This window comes from Cololabis saira, chromosome 2 (assembly GCF_033807715.1).
Source record: "Cololabis saira isolate AMF1-May2022 chromosome 2, fColSai1.1, whole genome shotgun sequence".
Lineage (NCBI taxonomy): Eukaryota > Metazoa > Chordata > Actinopteri > Beloniformes > Belonidae > Cololabis > Cololabis saira.
Window position 1 is genome coordinate 36,754,519 of NC_084588.1, and position 14,674 is coordinate 36,769,192.

The 14,674-nt window shown below is 43.7% G+C and overlaps 1 protein-coding gene across 1 annotated transcript; it reads left to right on the forward strand.

Annotated features, from left to right (window-relative positions):
• The first annotated feature begins 2,519 nt into the window (after positions 1–2,519).
• dld (deltaD) lies at positions 2,520–12,196 on the forward strand. Its single transcript, XM_061744753.1, has 12 exons — positions 2,520–2,762; positions 2,905–3,207; positions 4,436–4,496; positions 5,286–5,543; positions 7,097–7,157; positions 7,278–7,408; positions 8,134–8,303; positions 8,397–8,613; positions 8,724–8,897; positions 8,980–9,712; positions 9,874–10,129; positions 10,224–12,196. The coding sequence occupies exons 1-12, from the start codon at positions 2,709–2,711 to the stop codon at positions 10,227–10,229; spliced, it is 2,424 nt and encodes an 807-aa protein (XP_061600737.1). The 5' UTR covers positions 2,520–2,708; the 3' UTR covers positions 10,230–12,196.
• The last annotated feature ends 2,478 nt before the right edge of the window (positions 12,197–14,674 follow it).

Below are 14,674 nucleotides of genomic sequence, written 5' to 3' on the forward strand. Positions count from 1 at the left end.
CTTTATTTTGGTGTTGGTGATTAGGTGTGTGGGGGGGTAAACACATAGCCAATGCAAATTAGCAAATTAGACATCGAGTTCCTGTCTGTTTCATGCGACCCTATGACAAATGAGTGAGTTATAGACACTTGCCCCGGAACGGTAGGGAGGGAAGCCTATTTTTTAATCACGCGTGTTTGTGGAGGTAATGTTTAATAATCAATTACATTGTTGGATTCCTGTTTATGCAACCTACCATGCTTTCCCTCTGCGTTTCTCTCTCTCTGTCTCTCTCTGGTGTTGTATTATTGTGGGAGAGCAGGTGCTGCCGGCCCAATTACCATACAGCTGAAAGCACAAAGAGAAAAAACTTTACTCCCTCTATGACTCCCCTCCTGCTCCCCCACCCCCTCCTCCCCCTCGCCTCTCTTCACAAAGTCCCGTAATGACAGCCACGCGAGTGACACACCACCAATTCCTTTTACTGCATCTACCAAAGAGCGAGATGGGGGAACACACCGACCTGCGGAGACAACGGTGTAGGTGTGTCGGCCCGTGGCCGCTCTGCCCCGCTCCTGTGCGCTTTTGCGCACCCAGAAAGAAATGTATTTTCTCTCGAGCCCATTGAGCTGGTATTTGTTTCAATTGATAGTAGTTTTCAAACTTCGAGAAAAATATAATGGATCATAATTGGGCAAGGGAGTAGGTTTGGTCTCAACATTGGTACTTGTACTTTTTGCTGGGGACGGGACATTAATAAGACCAAACAGATTGGGTGAACGGGGGTCAGGGCTACATTTGTCACGAATATGAACCTAATTAATTGATAGGCTAAATGATCAATGCAAAATGAATCTGTATTGACTTATACTAACTTTCATGTGTATTGGTTCACCTGATACACTGTTTGATTCAAACCTTTGTTTTCAAAAACTACTAAAGAAACATTTTGAAAACTTCCAGAATATTCCAGGATGCAATTTAAATTGCAATATTTGAACATAACTTAAATTATATTAACATACACAATAAATACAAACTTATTAATAATCTCTTAACTACTACTTAACCTATATATGGAACTACATGTTAGCCTACATTGTCTTTCACCACAAGAGTAATACATTGCTTTAAAATAATTCACTTAATAATGGTAGGGTCAATTCTATCCTTACAACATTTGGGAAGACAATCTAAATTACCTTTATATCTGAACTCATTATATAATGCAAATAAGGTTGCTTAAAAGTTGGTGGGGACAATTTGAGCCTCCTGAAAAGTTGGTAGTGTTATGTCCCTACCGTCCCTATGCAAACCTACGCCCTTGTAATTGGGGTAAATTTGTAGATAGGATGTGATTTAAGCCATAAATACGTGCGCACAATACTTCCCTCATTCATGGCACTATACAGTGATGCTGTCAAATTAAGTTTGGATGCTTAGGAAACCGCATTCATCAGAGGTTTTTTCCCTGACATTTTTATTTACCATTAAATCCGCATTGCTGCACCCAAACAAAACATTTACAGATGATTAAATACCTAAAAACTACACATGCTTGATGATGTTCGCAAAGTTTTATGAGCGCGCACTTGGAATGACATATGACGCAGGTCTGAACGGTGAGAAATAAAGATCACGCAGCCCATAACATGAACAGATTAACTTGTTGTTTTTTTGTGGGGGGTGGGGGGGGGGGGGGGGTGGGGGGGCACGTTAATACCCCGGCAGGGGTAACACCATAGGAATGCAACGGAGCAGATGGTCGTTAGCGCGGTTGGGGCGGCTGGCTGACCGGCTGGCCAAACTAAGAGCGGCCCAGCCAAGGTTTTACCATAATAACCCCAAATATGAGGAGCCACCGTCAGACTGGCTGCTGTGCGTATAAATCTCTTGACAGAGCGGAGGATTTCGTGCCGGGGTTAAAGAATTTGTCGGAATGTAAATGGAGCCCGTGCGTTTTGAAGGGAGGAGGCATGCAGGCATCAGGGCTTGTTGCACATTTAACAGCTCACTAGCCATTTGGTCTGCACCCCCCCCCCCTCAGAGGAAAAAAAAAAAAAGAGGAGGGGGCGGGTTTAGAAAAGTTTTGCTCGCCCACCACCACAACCACCTCCCCCTCCTCCTCCTTTGTGATGGCCCCGGGGCGGACTTGTGGTGGTGGAGGGAGGGCCACAAGAGGAGAAGAGGAGCTCATTTGCATCTTATTACCCTTTGCCTGCTGGCCCGGTATAAAACCCTGCGCAGGGTACAAGACCTATCGGACTCACGCACTGATACACCCAGAGAATAAGAGAGAAACGGAGGCTTGTTTTATGAGTTTAGTATCAGCCTGCCACGAGCAATCAATTGGAAAAGTAAACAAGATCATCGCGGGCTGCTGTCTCCACACCACACCGGCCGGTTGGAATTAATGGTTATATTTACACCGGGAGATTTCATTCACACCTTTTTCAGTGGGATCCTGCATGGTGCTGGGGATTACTATACAACTGCCAAACTTTTAATTCTTTCTGCCAAAAAAAAACTCACGCCTGCTGTGGACAAATAGAGCGGCCGAAAACAGACGCACTCCAGGAAAAGTTTCACTACGTCCTCATTCTTTCATGTGAAGAGCGCATTTTGACTGTGACACCACTGAGAGCTTTTCTAACTTCATCCATGAGTATTTGACTTGTGCTACACGGACCTGTGGAGCTTTCACTACTTGCTGAGGGGCTGTCAACACAATGGGACGCCTGTGTCTGCTCCTAGTTGTCAGTCTGTCCCTATTCACCTGCCAGGTAGGTCCAATGAAATCAAGTTGACTTAAGGGGATTTGCGCACGCTTTTTGTCTGCATATTAATATATAGCTAAATATATTATACATGCGCTCAGCTTAAGAAGGATTTCCAACAGACCAAACTGATTTATGTATGTTTTAGGTCTTGTGCTCCGGTGTGTTTGAACTGAAGCTTCAGGAGTTTCTCAACAAGAAGGGGATAGCAGGGAACGCCAACTGCTGCCCGGGAGGCCCTGCACATCCACAGGGCCACCAGCAGTGCGAATGCAAGACTTTCTTCCGAGTTTGTCTGAAGCATTATCAGGCCAGCGTCTCCCCAGAACCCCCGTGCACCTACGGCGGAGCTGTGACTCCTGTGCTCGGATCCAACTCCTTCCAGGTGCCGGAGACCAATGCGGACACCTTTACCAACCCAATCCACTTCCCCTTCGGCTTCACATGGCCAGTGAGTAACTGCAGGGGATGATTTCTGCATTTCTGCATGGGTAAATGTGACTATAGGCAGAGGTGGACAGAGTACTCGACCCCAGTACTTGAGTAACAAATACTACTGGTCAAAATTTACTCCGTTACAAGTAAAAGTAGCTAAGTCAAAATATTACTCAAGTAAGAGTAGAAAAGTACTTGCTTTTACAGATACTTAAGTATCCAAAAGTAAATACTTTTAAATTTACTCTAAGTAAGAGTAAATTTCTTATTTTCCACATCAGTAAATTACTATATTTTTTCTAAATTAATTTAAGGATCTTTTAACTCTTGTTTCTGAGAATTAACTCTTTGAAACCAGCTGCACTGATGTGCTGCTTTTAGAACCACAATGTTATATAATACCTGAAGAAGAAAAAACAGCAGACCTGAAAGTAACGAGTACTTTTCAGCCTTCCTAGAAATTTACTTGAGTAAAAGTAAAAATATTTGTCTTGGAAATGTATTCAAGTAAGAGTAATAAGTACCAAAGAAATCTAATACTCAAGTAAAGTACAAATCCTCTGGATATGTACTTAAGTACAGTACTCAAGTAAATTTACTCCGTTACTGTCCACCACTGACTATAGGACTGATGTAGGATGGTGAATTCACATAAATGTCGTTTTTTCCACTGATATCCGAGCCAACATTTTGAGGAAATAATCAAATCCATGGGCAGATAGGGAAATCGTTGTAGTCTTCCTCCAGTGGGACATGTTTGCTTTGAAGAATACAAAACGCAACAGATGCTCCCCAGCTCAACACTTGTGAAGGTCTTTGTCAGCAGTGTGTGAGGGAGTCTATTGTAGTGTTTCTGTGCTCTTTGGTAGGATAAAACCGGGAGGGGAGGAGGGTGTGTGAAAGAGAGAGAGAGAGGGGGAGCAGGGCGCTCACCAAACCATCCTCTCCTCCGATCAGCCGTGGTGGGAAATATAACATCCTCTGAGTTGGCACATCATTGGCAGCGCAGCGTGAAATTCCGCCCCGTTTCTGTTTCACGGCGGTGTCAGAGTGTGATAGTAGCAGGGGTGTGAAAAAGGGAATAGGTAGTCGGCGTTATTAGGCCCCTAATCAACACGGGAATTAAGCTGTGAAGTTTATTGCGCGGCCTCTTAATGGCCCTCCGCTCCTCTCTGAGGAGGGAGGGAGGGAGGGAGCGAGACCTCCAGGCCGAGCAGCTGTTGACTCTCTCTGTCTTTCCTCAGGGGACGTTTTCACTGATCATTGAAGCGCTGCACACCAACTCCCTGGACGACCTGACAACAGGTGGGTGACAGCCAGACAAGACAACAGAGTACCCAAAGACAGACAAGCAGGCCAATGGTGCCCTTGTTTTCTTGAAGAGACATGATCTGCACTCAATCATCAGAGACAATCAGGCCACTCTCCATTTGTTTTATGTTTTACATTTTCTTGTTGCTATAAAACACATTTGAGAGTCACCTGCATTTACTTATTTATAACATATGCATCTTCCATCTTAAATGGTCCTCACAGTTAACTTCTGTCACAAGACACTGGTATAAAATCTGGCTTTATTTATTCAACATCACGGTTTTTTATAGATTTGTGTGTGGCAAATAATAATTATCACCTTAATACATTCTCAGATTTGGCCCACTGATATGTTTTGCTGTCGTCATTTTACTATCCTGGTTCATCACTCACTGAATACAGTACAGTAGAGAGTGTGTTTGTGACAGGTGGACAGAGGGGAGATTGTGGGAAGTACTGTTTTTAATGGTGTCATTTGTTTCTATTTGGGGGAAGAAAAAAAGGTCCACAAGAAAAACATTGTTGTAATTCAGACTTGGAACCATTGTAAAGCCTTTTATTAAGGACAGATTTGCAGCCTAATTTTTAAAAGTTTTTAGTTTTCAGTTTATAAGTGTATTGCCATCTTTGCTGAGGAGTAAACAATAGTTTTTCTTGAGATGAAAGTGCACAGATCTTAAATCCTATAAAAACTAAATGATAGTTCGTGGATGTGACATTTTTCTGTTATTTTATCATAATAGAAATAATAATAACAAATGGCACCCTTTTATTACACAGACAACCCGGAGCGTTTGATTAGCAGGATCGCCACTCAGCGCCATCTCAATGTGGGAGAAGAATGGTCCAAAGACATGCAAACATCTGGCCGGACAGAGCTGCGTTACTCCTACCGCTTCCTGTGTGATGAGCACTACTACGGTGATGGCTGCTCAGTCTTCTGCCGGCCCCGAGATGATGCTTTTGGACATTTCACCTGTGGCGAACGTGGAGAGATCATATGCAACTCTGGATGGAAGGGCCCGTATTGCACTGAACGTGAGTGGGCTTACTCGTTACTTACTTACTTACTTACTTACTTACTTACTTACTTACTTACTTACTTACTTACTTACTTACTTACTTACTTACTTACTTACTTACTTACTTAAATTTTATTTGAGAGGGACCATGTGCAATTAAAAACATAAATGTAAACATTTGATGCATTGCACCAGAGTTACTCCAACACCCTCCAAAAGTCTGTGTAAAGCAGTGTAAGAAAATGCCATAAATGTTAGATAATGGGAGAGAAAGGCATGCTGCTTCAGCTTAGTGGTAATGCATGAGTTAATAATTCATTCTGAAGACAGCTTCTTCTGTGATTGAGAAAGTGAAGGAGAAGCTTGGTCAGCTGCAGTGAGGGCTGATGTTTACAGAAGGGATCCGATCTCAAAATACTGCTTAATAATGCATGCGTACTTTGGTCTCACTTTAGATGGAAACCACATCTATCATAACAAAATATATTATTTGATTGTCAAAACTAAAGAAGCAATGTCTGGGTAGGTTCTCACTTATTGCACGGTTTATACAACCACATTTCAAAGTTGATTTCCCCAACAGTCATTTGCCTTTCTTTATTGTTAGAGACTTTTTCCACCTCATAATGTGGGGCCCGTGTGCAACAGGCGTCAGTTAGTTATCCCATAGCACCAGAGGCCTCCATTCTAATGAGCCGCAGTGGCTCCTGAGTAATTCACACGCCGCGTGCCTTCCATTAGACCACTGGGGCCTCCTTGCCCCAAAACCTCCTCCCCGATTGGCCAAGTGGGGGTCTTGTATTGTTGTTGCTCAGGTCGGTGATTGGCCAAGCCGGGTTGTGTATTGTTGTGGAGGGGGCAGCTGCTCAGTGAGAGGAGACAATGGAGCAGCTGTCTGGTGGTTAGCTCCACACAGACCAGCTGGCCCTGGGGGGAAGACGAGGAGGAGGAGGATGGGGGGGAAATGAGGAGAGACAGGAGGAGAGGAGGAGGGAAAGGAGAATATAAGAGTGGAAAGGAAGAAGAAGATGAGGAGAAGGGGAGGGGATAGGTGCATGGAAGACTAAGCGAGGAAAAGTAGGAGGAGAGGGGCAAGGGGTGAGAAAAGGGACTTCTGACCCACAGTCAAGGGGAGAAAGGAGGCTTTGTGAGGGAGACTTTTGTGTTGGAGAGCAACCATGTTAGCAGAGGGGGCTTTTTGGCTGGTTCTCCTGTTTGGTGACCAAAACTGCCATAGTTCCCACTTTGGCTTCTCAAGCTGAAAAGCAACATTTTCATTAACAGCTGTAGCACTGAAGAAAGAAGCCTACAGGTGGTCAGTAATGAACTAGTGACCGCGATATCATCTGTCGTGCTTAAGTAATGAGCGAAAACAAAGAATAATACAAGATAGAAACATAGCCTACTAGACAGTCAGTCAGGCCACCAGACGAGCAGAGAGACTGGGGCACCGACCAGACAGGCAAGCAGACGGCAGCTTGAAAAGGCCCCCTGAATGGGACATTGATGGAGAGCAAACATGCTGAATTTCCCACGATTCACCTGCCACTGTTTGTGTCTTCTCTGCAGCAATCTGCCTTCCTGGATGTGATGAAGAGCACGGCTTCTGTGATAAACCAGGAGAGTGCAAGTGAGTCGAAACAAATTCCTATGATGGGTTTTTCTAGTTTTCATAAATATATTACTTCCAATATTTTGGAATCACAATTCCCACCTTATTCATGTTATAAACACAATGTTCTGTCTCCAGGTGTCGTGTGGGCTTCAGTGGGCGTTACTGCGATGACTGCATCCGTTACCCAGGATGTCTCCATGGCACCTGCCAACAACCCTGGCAGTGCAACTGCCAGGAGGGCTGGGGTGGGCTCTTCTGTAACCAAGGTGGGTTTGTTTACTCCCACACTTACTTTGTGGTCGTGCCTCTCTACTAGGGATGGGCGGTATGGACTAAAAAATGTATCACGATAATTTCTGTCTTTTATCCGGATAACTTTTTTTTTTCGACTATAAATCTATCTCACTCTCAGATCCGCCATGTTTGTTACACAAAAACGTCATCAACGGGAATTTATCCTTCCTTCCTTCCTTCCTTCCTTCCTTCCTTCCTTCCTTCCTTCCTTCCTTCCTTCCTTCCTTCCTTCCTTCCTTCCTTCCTTCCTTCCTTCCTTCCTTCCTTCCTTCCTTCCTTCCTTCCTTCCTTCCTTCCTTCTTTCCTCCTGCTCTCTCCTTCCTTCTTCCCGTCATCTTTTCTCCCTTCCTTCCTTCCTTCCTTCTTTCTTTCCTTGTTTTCCTTCCTTCCTTCCTTCCTTCCTTCCTTCCTTCCTTCCTTCCTTCCTTCCTTCCTTCCTTCCTTCCTTCCTTCCTTCCTTCCTTCCTTCCTTCCTTCCTTCCAAAAATCAGCTTTACCAGTACACAAAAACGTCGTCAAGGGGAAATTATCGTTTTTATTGACAAATATGACAAATTCTTATCGTGAGGAATTTTTTTGACGGTATATCGTGAACGGTAAAATATCACCCATTCCTACTCTCTACGGCATAATTGTTCCCTTTTTTACCTCATATTTAATCATTTTTGCTCATACATATTATGTTTGATGTTTCCAGACCTGAACTACTGTACACACCACAAGCCCTGTCTTAATGGAGCCACCTGCACCAACACTGGCCAGGGCAGCTACACGTGCTCCTGTCTACCCGGATACAGTGGTGCCAGCTGTGAGATCCAAGTCAGTGAATGTTCTGGAAATCCCTGTCGCAATGGAGGCAGCTGCATCGTGAGTATAATCTCCAGAGGAAATAGTGCTTCTATGTACGACCGTGCCAAAAAGCTTTGTGGATAACTGCTGTTTTCATTGCTGCCAATGTAGGACAACGACAGCGGCTACAAGTGCACCTGCCCGCCGGGTTTCTATGGCAACAACTGTGAGTTAAGTGCCAATACCTGTGCAGATGGGCCTTGTTTCAACGATGGCCATTGTGTGGACAACCCTGAAGGTGGCTATTTCTGCCAGTGCCCAGCGGGATATGCTGGCTTCAACTGCGAGAAGAAAATTGACCATTGCTCCTCCAACCCTTGTGTAAATGGTACGCTCTCTTCTATGTTTTTAACTGATGATGAAACCTTAACTTAGAAAGCAAAATACAGGGGGGAACTAAGTCCGTGGCTATGTTTTAAATGCTGCTGCCCTCTGCAGGTGCAGAATGTGTGGATCTGGTGAACTCGTACCTCTGCCGGTGTCCCGAGGGATTTTCAGGCGCTAACTGTGAGGTTAGCAGCAGCTTTTCTGGATACTGTCATTCCTTCCCTTGTCAGAACGGTGGGACCTGCCAGGAGGAAGTGAATGGCTACACCTGTACCTGCCCCCCAGGTATGACAGCAGCCAACAGACCTTTTAGTGTAATTTCTATGTGATTTTGTACAATATTCTAAATTCTAACCTTCATTTGCAGGTTATACTGGAAAAAACTGTAGCTCCCCTGTTTCCCGCTGCCATCACAACCCCTGCCACAATGGGGCCACCTGCCATGAGCGCGGGGGTCGCTACGTGTGCGCATGTGTCCCCGGTTATGGTGGTCATAACTGCCAGTTCCTCCTCCCTGAGGTTCCCGGGGGTTCTCAGCCGGTTGTGGATGTACAGGACCAGCGATATACTTCACCTGAGAACGGAAACGATGAAGATGAGCAGGATGACGAAAGCGGATTCCCTTGGACGGCTGTCTGCGCTGGCGTCTTCCTCGTTCTTGTGATTCTGATCAGCTGTTCGGTGCTGGTGGTCTATATCCGAGTGAAACTGCAGGACCGACACAGTCACCACAGCGACAGCGTCAACAGTGACAGCCACGAGACCATGAACAACCTGACAACCACCAATAATTGTCTGCGTAGTGATAAGGAACTGGTTCCTGTGATGGCAACATCGATTAAAAACACAAACAAGAAGGTAGATTACCATTCGGACCTTGCTGGGTCACTGGGTGGTCTAAGTGGAATCAGTGGACTCAATGGATCAGAGAAGAATGGCTTTAAGACTCGCTACCCCAGTGTAGAGTACAACCTGGTGCATGAGCTCCGGCCGGAGGAGCTGTCACTTCGTAAAGAGGGGGAACACGACGAGCCAGAAGCCAAATGTGAAATGCTGGACGACTCTGACTCCGAGGAAGGATTTAGGAAGAGACAAAACAGGTACACTGATGTAAAAATAAGTTCGACGTATGTAAACTGTGCATGCTGCATGAATAGTATACAAGTACTAACATAAAACTGAGCTATCACCCTGGATACAATCAAAGAATGTGGTGTGTGAAGGACAGCATTTCTGAATCTGTTTTGCTCTGATCCCACAGCGATGCATTAGAAAAGAAACAAGTCCTAGAGTCCCAGAGTTGCAGTGAAGCAAGATATCAGTCATCCACTGATTTGAACTGTCACGCAGCGAGCGATCTCAAATGCCAATCAAACAGTGACATCAAAGTCCAGTTAACCAGTGATGCTGAAAGCCACAGTACCAGTGACAGCCGGTACCTGTGTACCCCTGACACCAAATACCAGTCTGTCTACATGATGTCAGACCAGAAGGATGAATGTATCATCGCTACAGAGGTGAGTACCCAAAAAGAGATATGTCTACCTACAGATCCTACGAAAGATACTTCTATCAGGACTGACTTCTTTTTTTTTTCTTCTGTCTTTGAAGGTATGATACCAGTTTCCTGTGGCTGAAGGCAGCCCACACGGACCAACCCTGAGCAGTAGAGCTCAGCTTGTTTCTGGGAGGTTTTACTCCTGCTGTTTGCTGCTGTTCCCTGGTATTTCCCAGTGGACTTTGAGCCAAGGTGCTGACGAGCCAGTGCGGCGTCAGTGTCTGCTTGGCGAGGACGGAGTACTACACTAGTACTACGGGTGAATTCTGGATATTTTTGACCTGGATGATGAATGCAGGCATTTGCTGACCAAGTGCTACGTACAAAGGCGCCAGGACACAGCGCAAGCACTCATGCAGACTTTGTATAAAAACAGTGCTGCCTGAGAACTCACACAGTTAAAGAAGACAGCTGGAGAAACTGACGAAAATCTCTTTTAACGTCTTCTGAAGCTCCGGACGAATTCCAGCTCATAAAAGGATGAACTCTTTGACCTTGATAAGCAGCAGAGCATTGACAAAGATGAAGATCGATGATATTGTTGTACCATGGCGTACTGATTGAATAAACAGTGAAGTACCTTTAGCGTACTAAGAACTTTTAAAGTACACTTGTAGTACTGTTATGTGTTGTGGTTTTACAATACCGTGTAAAGTCTGCCATGGATATTGACCCGTTAACGTTCTGCTCAGTGCTGCAGAGTGGATCGTGGAGCTGTAGCAACTCTACTGCTGTAGTCCGCCCACTTCCAAGAAATCATTCAAGGAATCTCAAGTGGAGCTTTCCTGATAAGACTACTAAAGATTACAGAGGGGAACAGCAGCTGAACACCTTTAACTCTACAGCACTGATAGAGACAGTGTCAGCTGAGCGGGTTCTCAGCTGAGAATAGGGAAGGGAAGACTCCAGTAGCGACTGCAGATCGATCCGACGTGGATTCTGTTGGGCCATAGTGGCCTCTGACCCCTGAAGGTTTGTGATACATAGGGCAACGTTTTAAGCAGGGCAAAAGGACAACAAGGCGAAAGAAATCAAAAAAAGGCCATGATGTTTCATAATCAAGTCATCTGTTAGTTCCTATGTTCTACGTTGAACTCATTAGTTGCATATTTTCAGTGAAATCATTGGTGCATCAACTCCAAATTGTTCCTGACCTCCCAATGATGTGGTGTTTTTCTAAGCAGGCTGAGCTATAAAGTCTTAACTGCCAAGGCCTCGTTGCACTATAGAGGTGTGTGTGGATGTGTTCCTGTGAGTGTGTGTGCACAGAAGGGGTATTGCCTGTGTATGGTGTCAATGTATGCACTGCCCCCCCCCCATCACTTCCAGTCTTCCATTATTAGCCGATTCTAGGACGCCATCATCCTGCCCGTTGCCGGTTAGGATCTTTTGTTTTTATTTTATTTGTTATCTAAATAAAGATGTATTCTTTTAATTTAATTATGTAATTATTTGTGCTCTGTTTTGTTGTGATGTTTTTGTTAAACCTGTTATAATTTAAGTTGGATTGTTTTTATTTGGCAGATAATGTATGTATGCATGTGTGTGTGGGTGTGTGTATGTGTACGTGTGCGTGTATGTGTTAGGCACTTGAGACCACTGTGACTGTGTTGTATTTAAGAGAGAAAAGTCGTATGTATAGAGGCTGTTGTTTTTATTACTGGGAAAAAAAAATATTTTTCCAAATTAAAAGATGAATGAAATCTAGAAAGTTTGCTGGTGAATGATTTCATATTTACTCTTTTATTTCTTCTCTTTTAGAGAGCAAGTCTATTCTGAAAGAACAACGGATAGGGCATAATCTGAAAGTCTTTTCTAAAAGACTATTATCTACTAATTTCAGAAAATACTCAGGATTATTCTTTCAGGACAGTTTGCAGTCTGAACACACTTTTTGGTGTAAGTACTGTGTTCAGTTGGAGCAGCTTCCTATTGTGTGTGCATAATCTCACTACATGACAAACAAAGATCAGCTAAACAAATGTGTACAATCATTTACACCCATTTTTACATTTCTCAGCTCCTCTAAAAGTGGTCAAACAAATTCAAACTGTGGGATCTGTCATCCCCAAGTGATTATTTAAGTGGTATTTGCATGTGTGTGAGAGGATGTGTGTGTGTCCGTCTGACGCAGCAGAAGACTGTCTCCTTGTGGAACCACTAAATGAGACAAAGACACACCCCATAATCACAGACCGCTTAGTTAGCCTCCTCTGAGGCCAGAGAAATGTCTGTGTGTAGATTTGTGTATATGTGTCTGCTTGAGTTCAAGTGTGCAGAGCTATGTGTGTGTGTGTGTGTGTGTGTGCCTTACTATGTTTGTGAATTAATCTTTTTTCTATGAGAAGCTGTACATGAGCATCTGTCTATGTGTATGTGATTTTGTTTAAGCACAGGAGTATTTATAGCTGAAGGAAGAAACCACTAGATTGGATTGTTGCCCTTGCCTCACCATGTCTATGAGTGTGTGTCTGTTCATGTGTCATTTAGCTACCACTACTGTATTAAGCACTGACGTGTAGCGCAACACACACACACACACACACACACACACACACACACACACACACACACACACACACACACACACACACACACACACACACACACACACACACACACACACACACACACACACATTCATGTAACAGTCAAATCATGGAGGGGAAGTCTGCACAAGCTATTTATTCATTGATCTATGCATATAAATTCACATTTGTTAGAACTCCTCATTAAAGGAAAAAAAGAAAACCAGTTGTCAGTGAAATAACTACCATCCATTCATGTTTATCCAGTGCAGTCACAGAGGTCCGCTGGAGTTGACCCCAGCTCATTACAGGCCAGAGTTGACCCTGAACAGGTTGCCAGTCTATCAAACCTACTTGCAATTTAGAATAACCAATTAACCTAGTATGCATGTTTTTGGACTGTGGGAAGAAGCCAAAGTACCAGGAGGGAACCCACGCAACCACAGGGAGAACACGCAAACTCCACACAGAAAGACTTCCGCCAGGCCTGGGAGTCAAACCAGGAACCTTCTTGTTGTGATATATTTATTAGGGCTGTCAAACGATTAATTTCTTTAATGGCGATTAATCGCATGTTGTCCATAGTTAACTTGTGATTAATCGCATATTAATCGCACATTTATTCACACATTTTTTGCTGTTCTAAATTACCTTAAGGTATTTTCTTAATGTTTTTAATAGTGTTAACAACATGAGAAAAGGGCAAATATGCTTGCTTTATGCCAATGTTTATTCAACTTTCCACAAAAAAAAAGCTTTTGACCTGAATGTAACATTCCTTCATAAATACAAACACAATGTCGTCCCCAACTTTACACTTGTAAAGACTAACTTAAGATTCCTTAAGCAGCTCAATGTACAACAATGAACCATATGCATCACAAACATTGTACAAGAAGTGCATTGGTCAGTCAAAAACATATATAAATAATTTGCTGAAAAATTGACTAATAAAATCAGATATGGCTTTTGAACCGTGGTTCAACAGTGAAATACCTTTTTTTTATACCTACTGCTATAACCCTCCTTAATAAATAGATATGGTTTTAGCTCTTTATGTTGTGATTATGGTTTATGTTCATGTTGTGTGTACTAATTGTTCTTGTTGGTGGACTCGATAGACCACCTTATTGCAAGGCAAATTTACCTTTGGGTACAATAAAGTTGAACTGAACTGAACTGAACTGAATGAGAAAAAAAACGAAAAAAAAACGAATGAACTGGCCTTGAAAAATTTGATGGAACCCTCAACTTATTATTTTGTTGCCCAAGCCTTTAAAGCAGTCACTCCAATCAAACAATTTCTGTAACTTCCAACTGGATCTCTGCAGCTGCATACTGGTATTTCAGTCCACTCACCGTGAGCAATTCGCTCAGATCTGAAGATCTGAAGGGTTTCTTCACCAAACTGCATGTTTGTTAGTTCTTTCCACTTGATGTTCAGTAGGATTTAGATCAGGACTCATAAAGGGCCACCTCAGAATAGTCCAGTGTTTTGTTCTTAGGGCCAGTCCCAATGTTCACCCTACTTTCTACCACTAGCTATCACTCACTACCACTAGCCCTAAAAATGAAGCCACAAGGCGTAGGGCCCTTGTAATCTTCCCTAGGGATTGGGACACCACTTGCTACGTCACTGCGTTTGTTTAAGTTCGAGTACGTAAGCGACTGCGTAGTTACGTTTGCATATACGTCACACCATATCAGGAAGCCGAGGGCTAAAAGCAAGCTAGAAGCTGTTTTAATTTCCGCTGTAGCGCTGTTAATATGCCACTTTATTAAGTTTTAATATTTTTTCAGGCGTAAAAGTAAGCGTTAAGATCCCCAACCTGGGCTCAGTTTATCCAAATAGCGCCTGTTAAGAAATTTGCTCCGATGTTTTCGGGGGATGAGAAGAGCCGCCGGCTCGGGAGCTGATTTATGGTTCTGCGTCAAATCGACGCAGAGCCTACGGCATAAGGTACGCGGCGACGCAC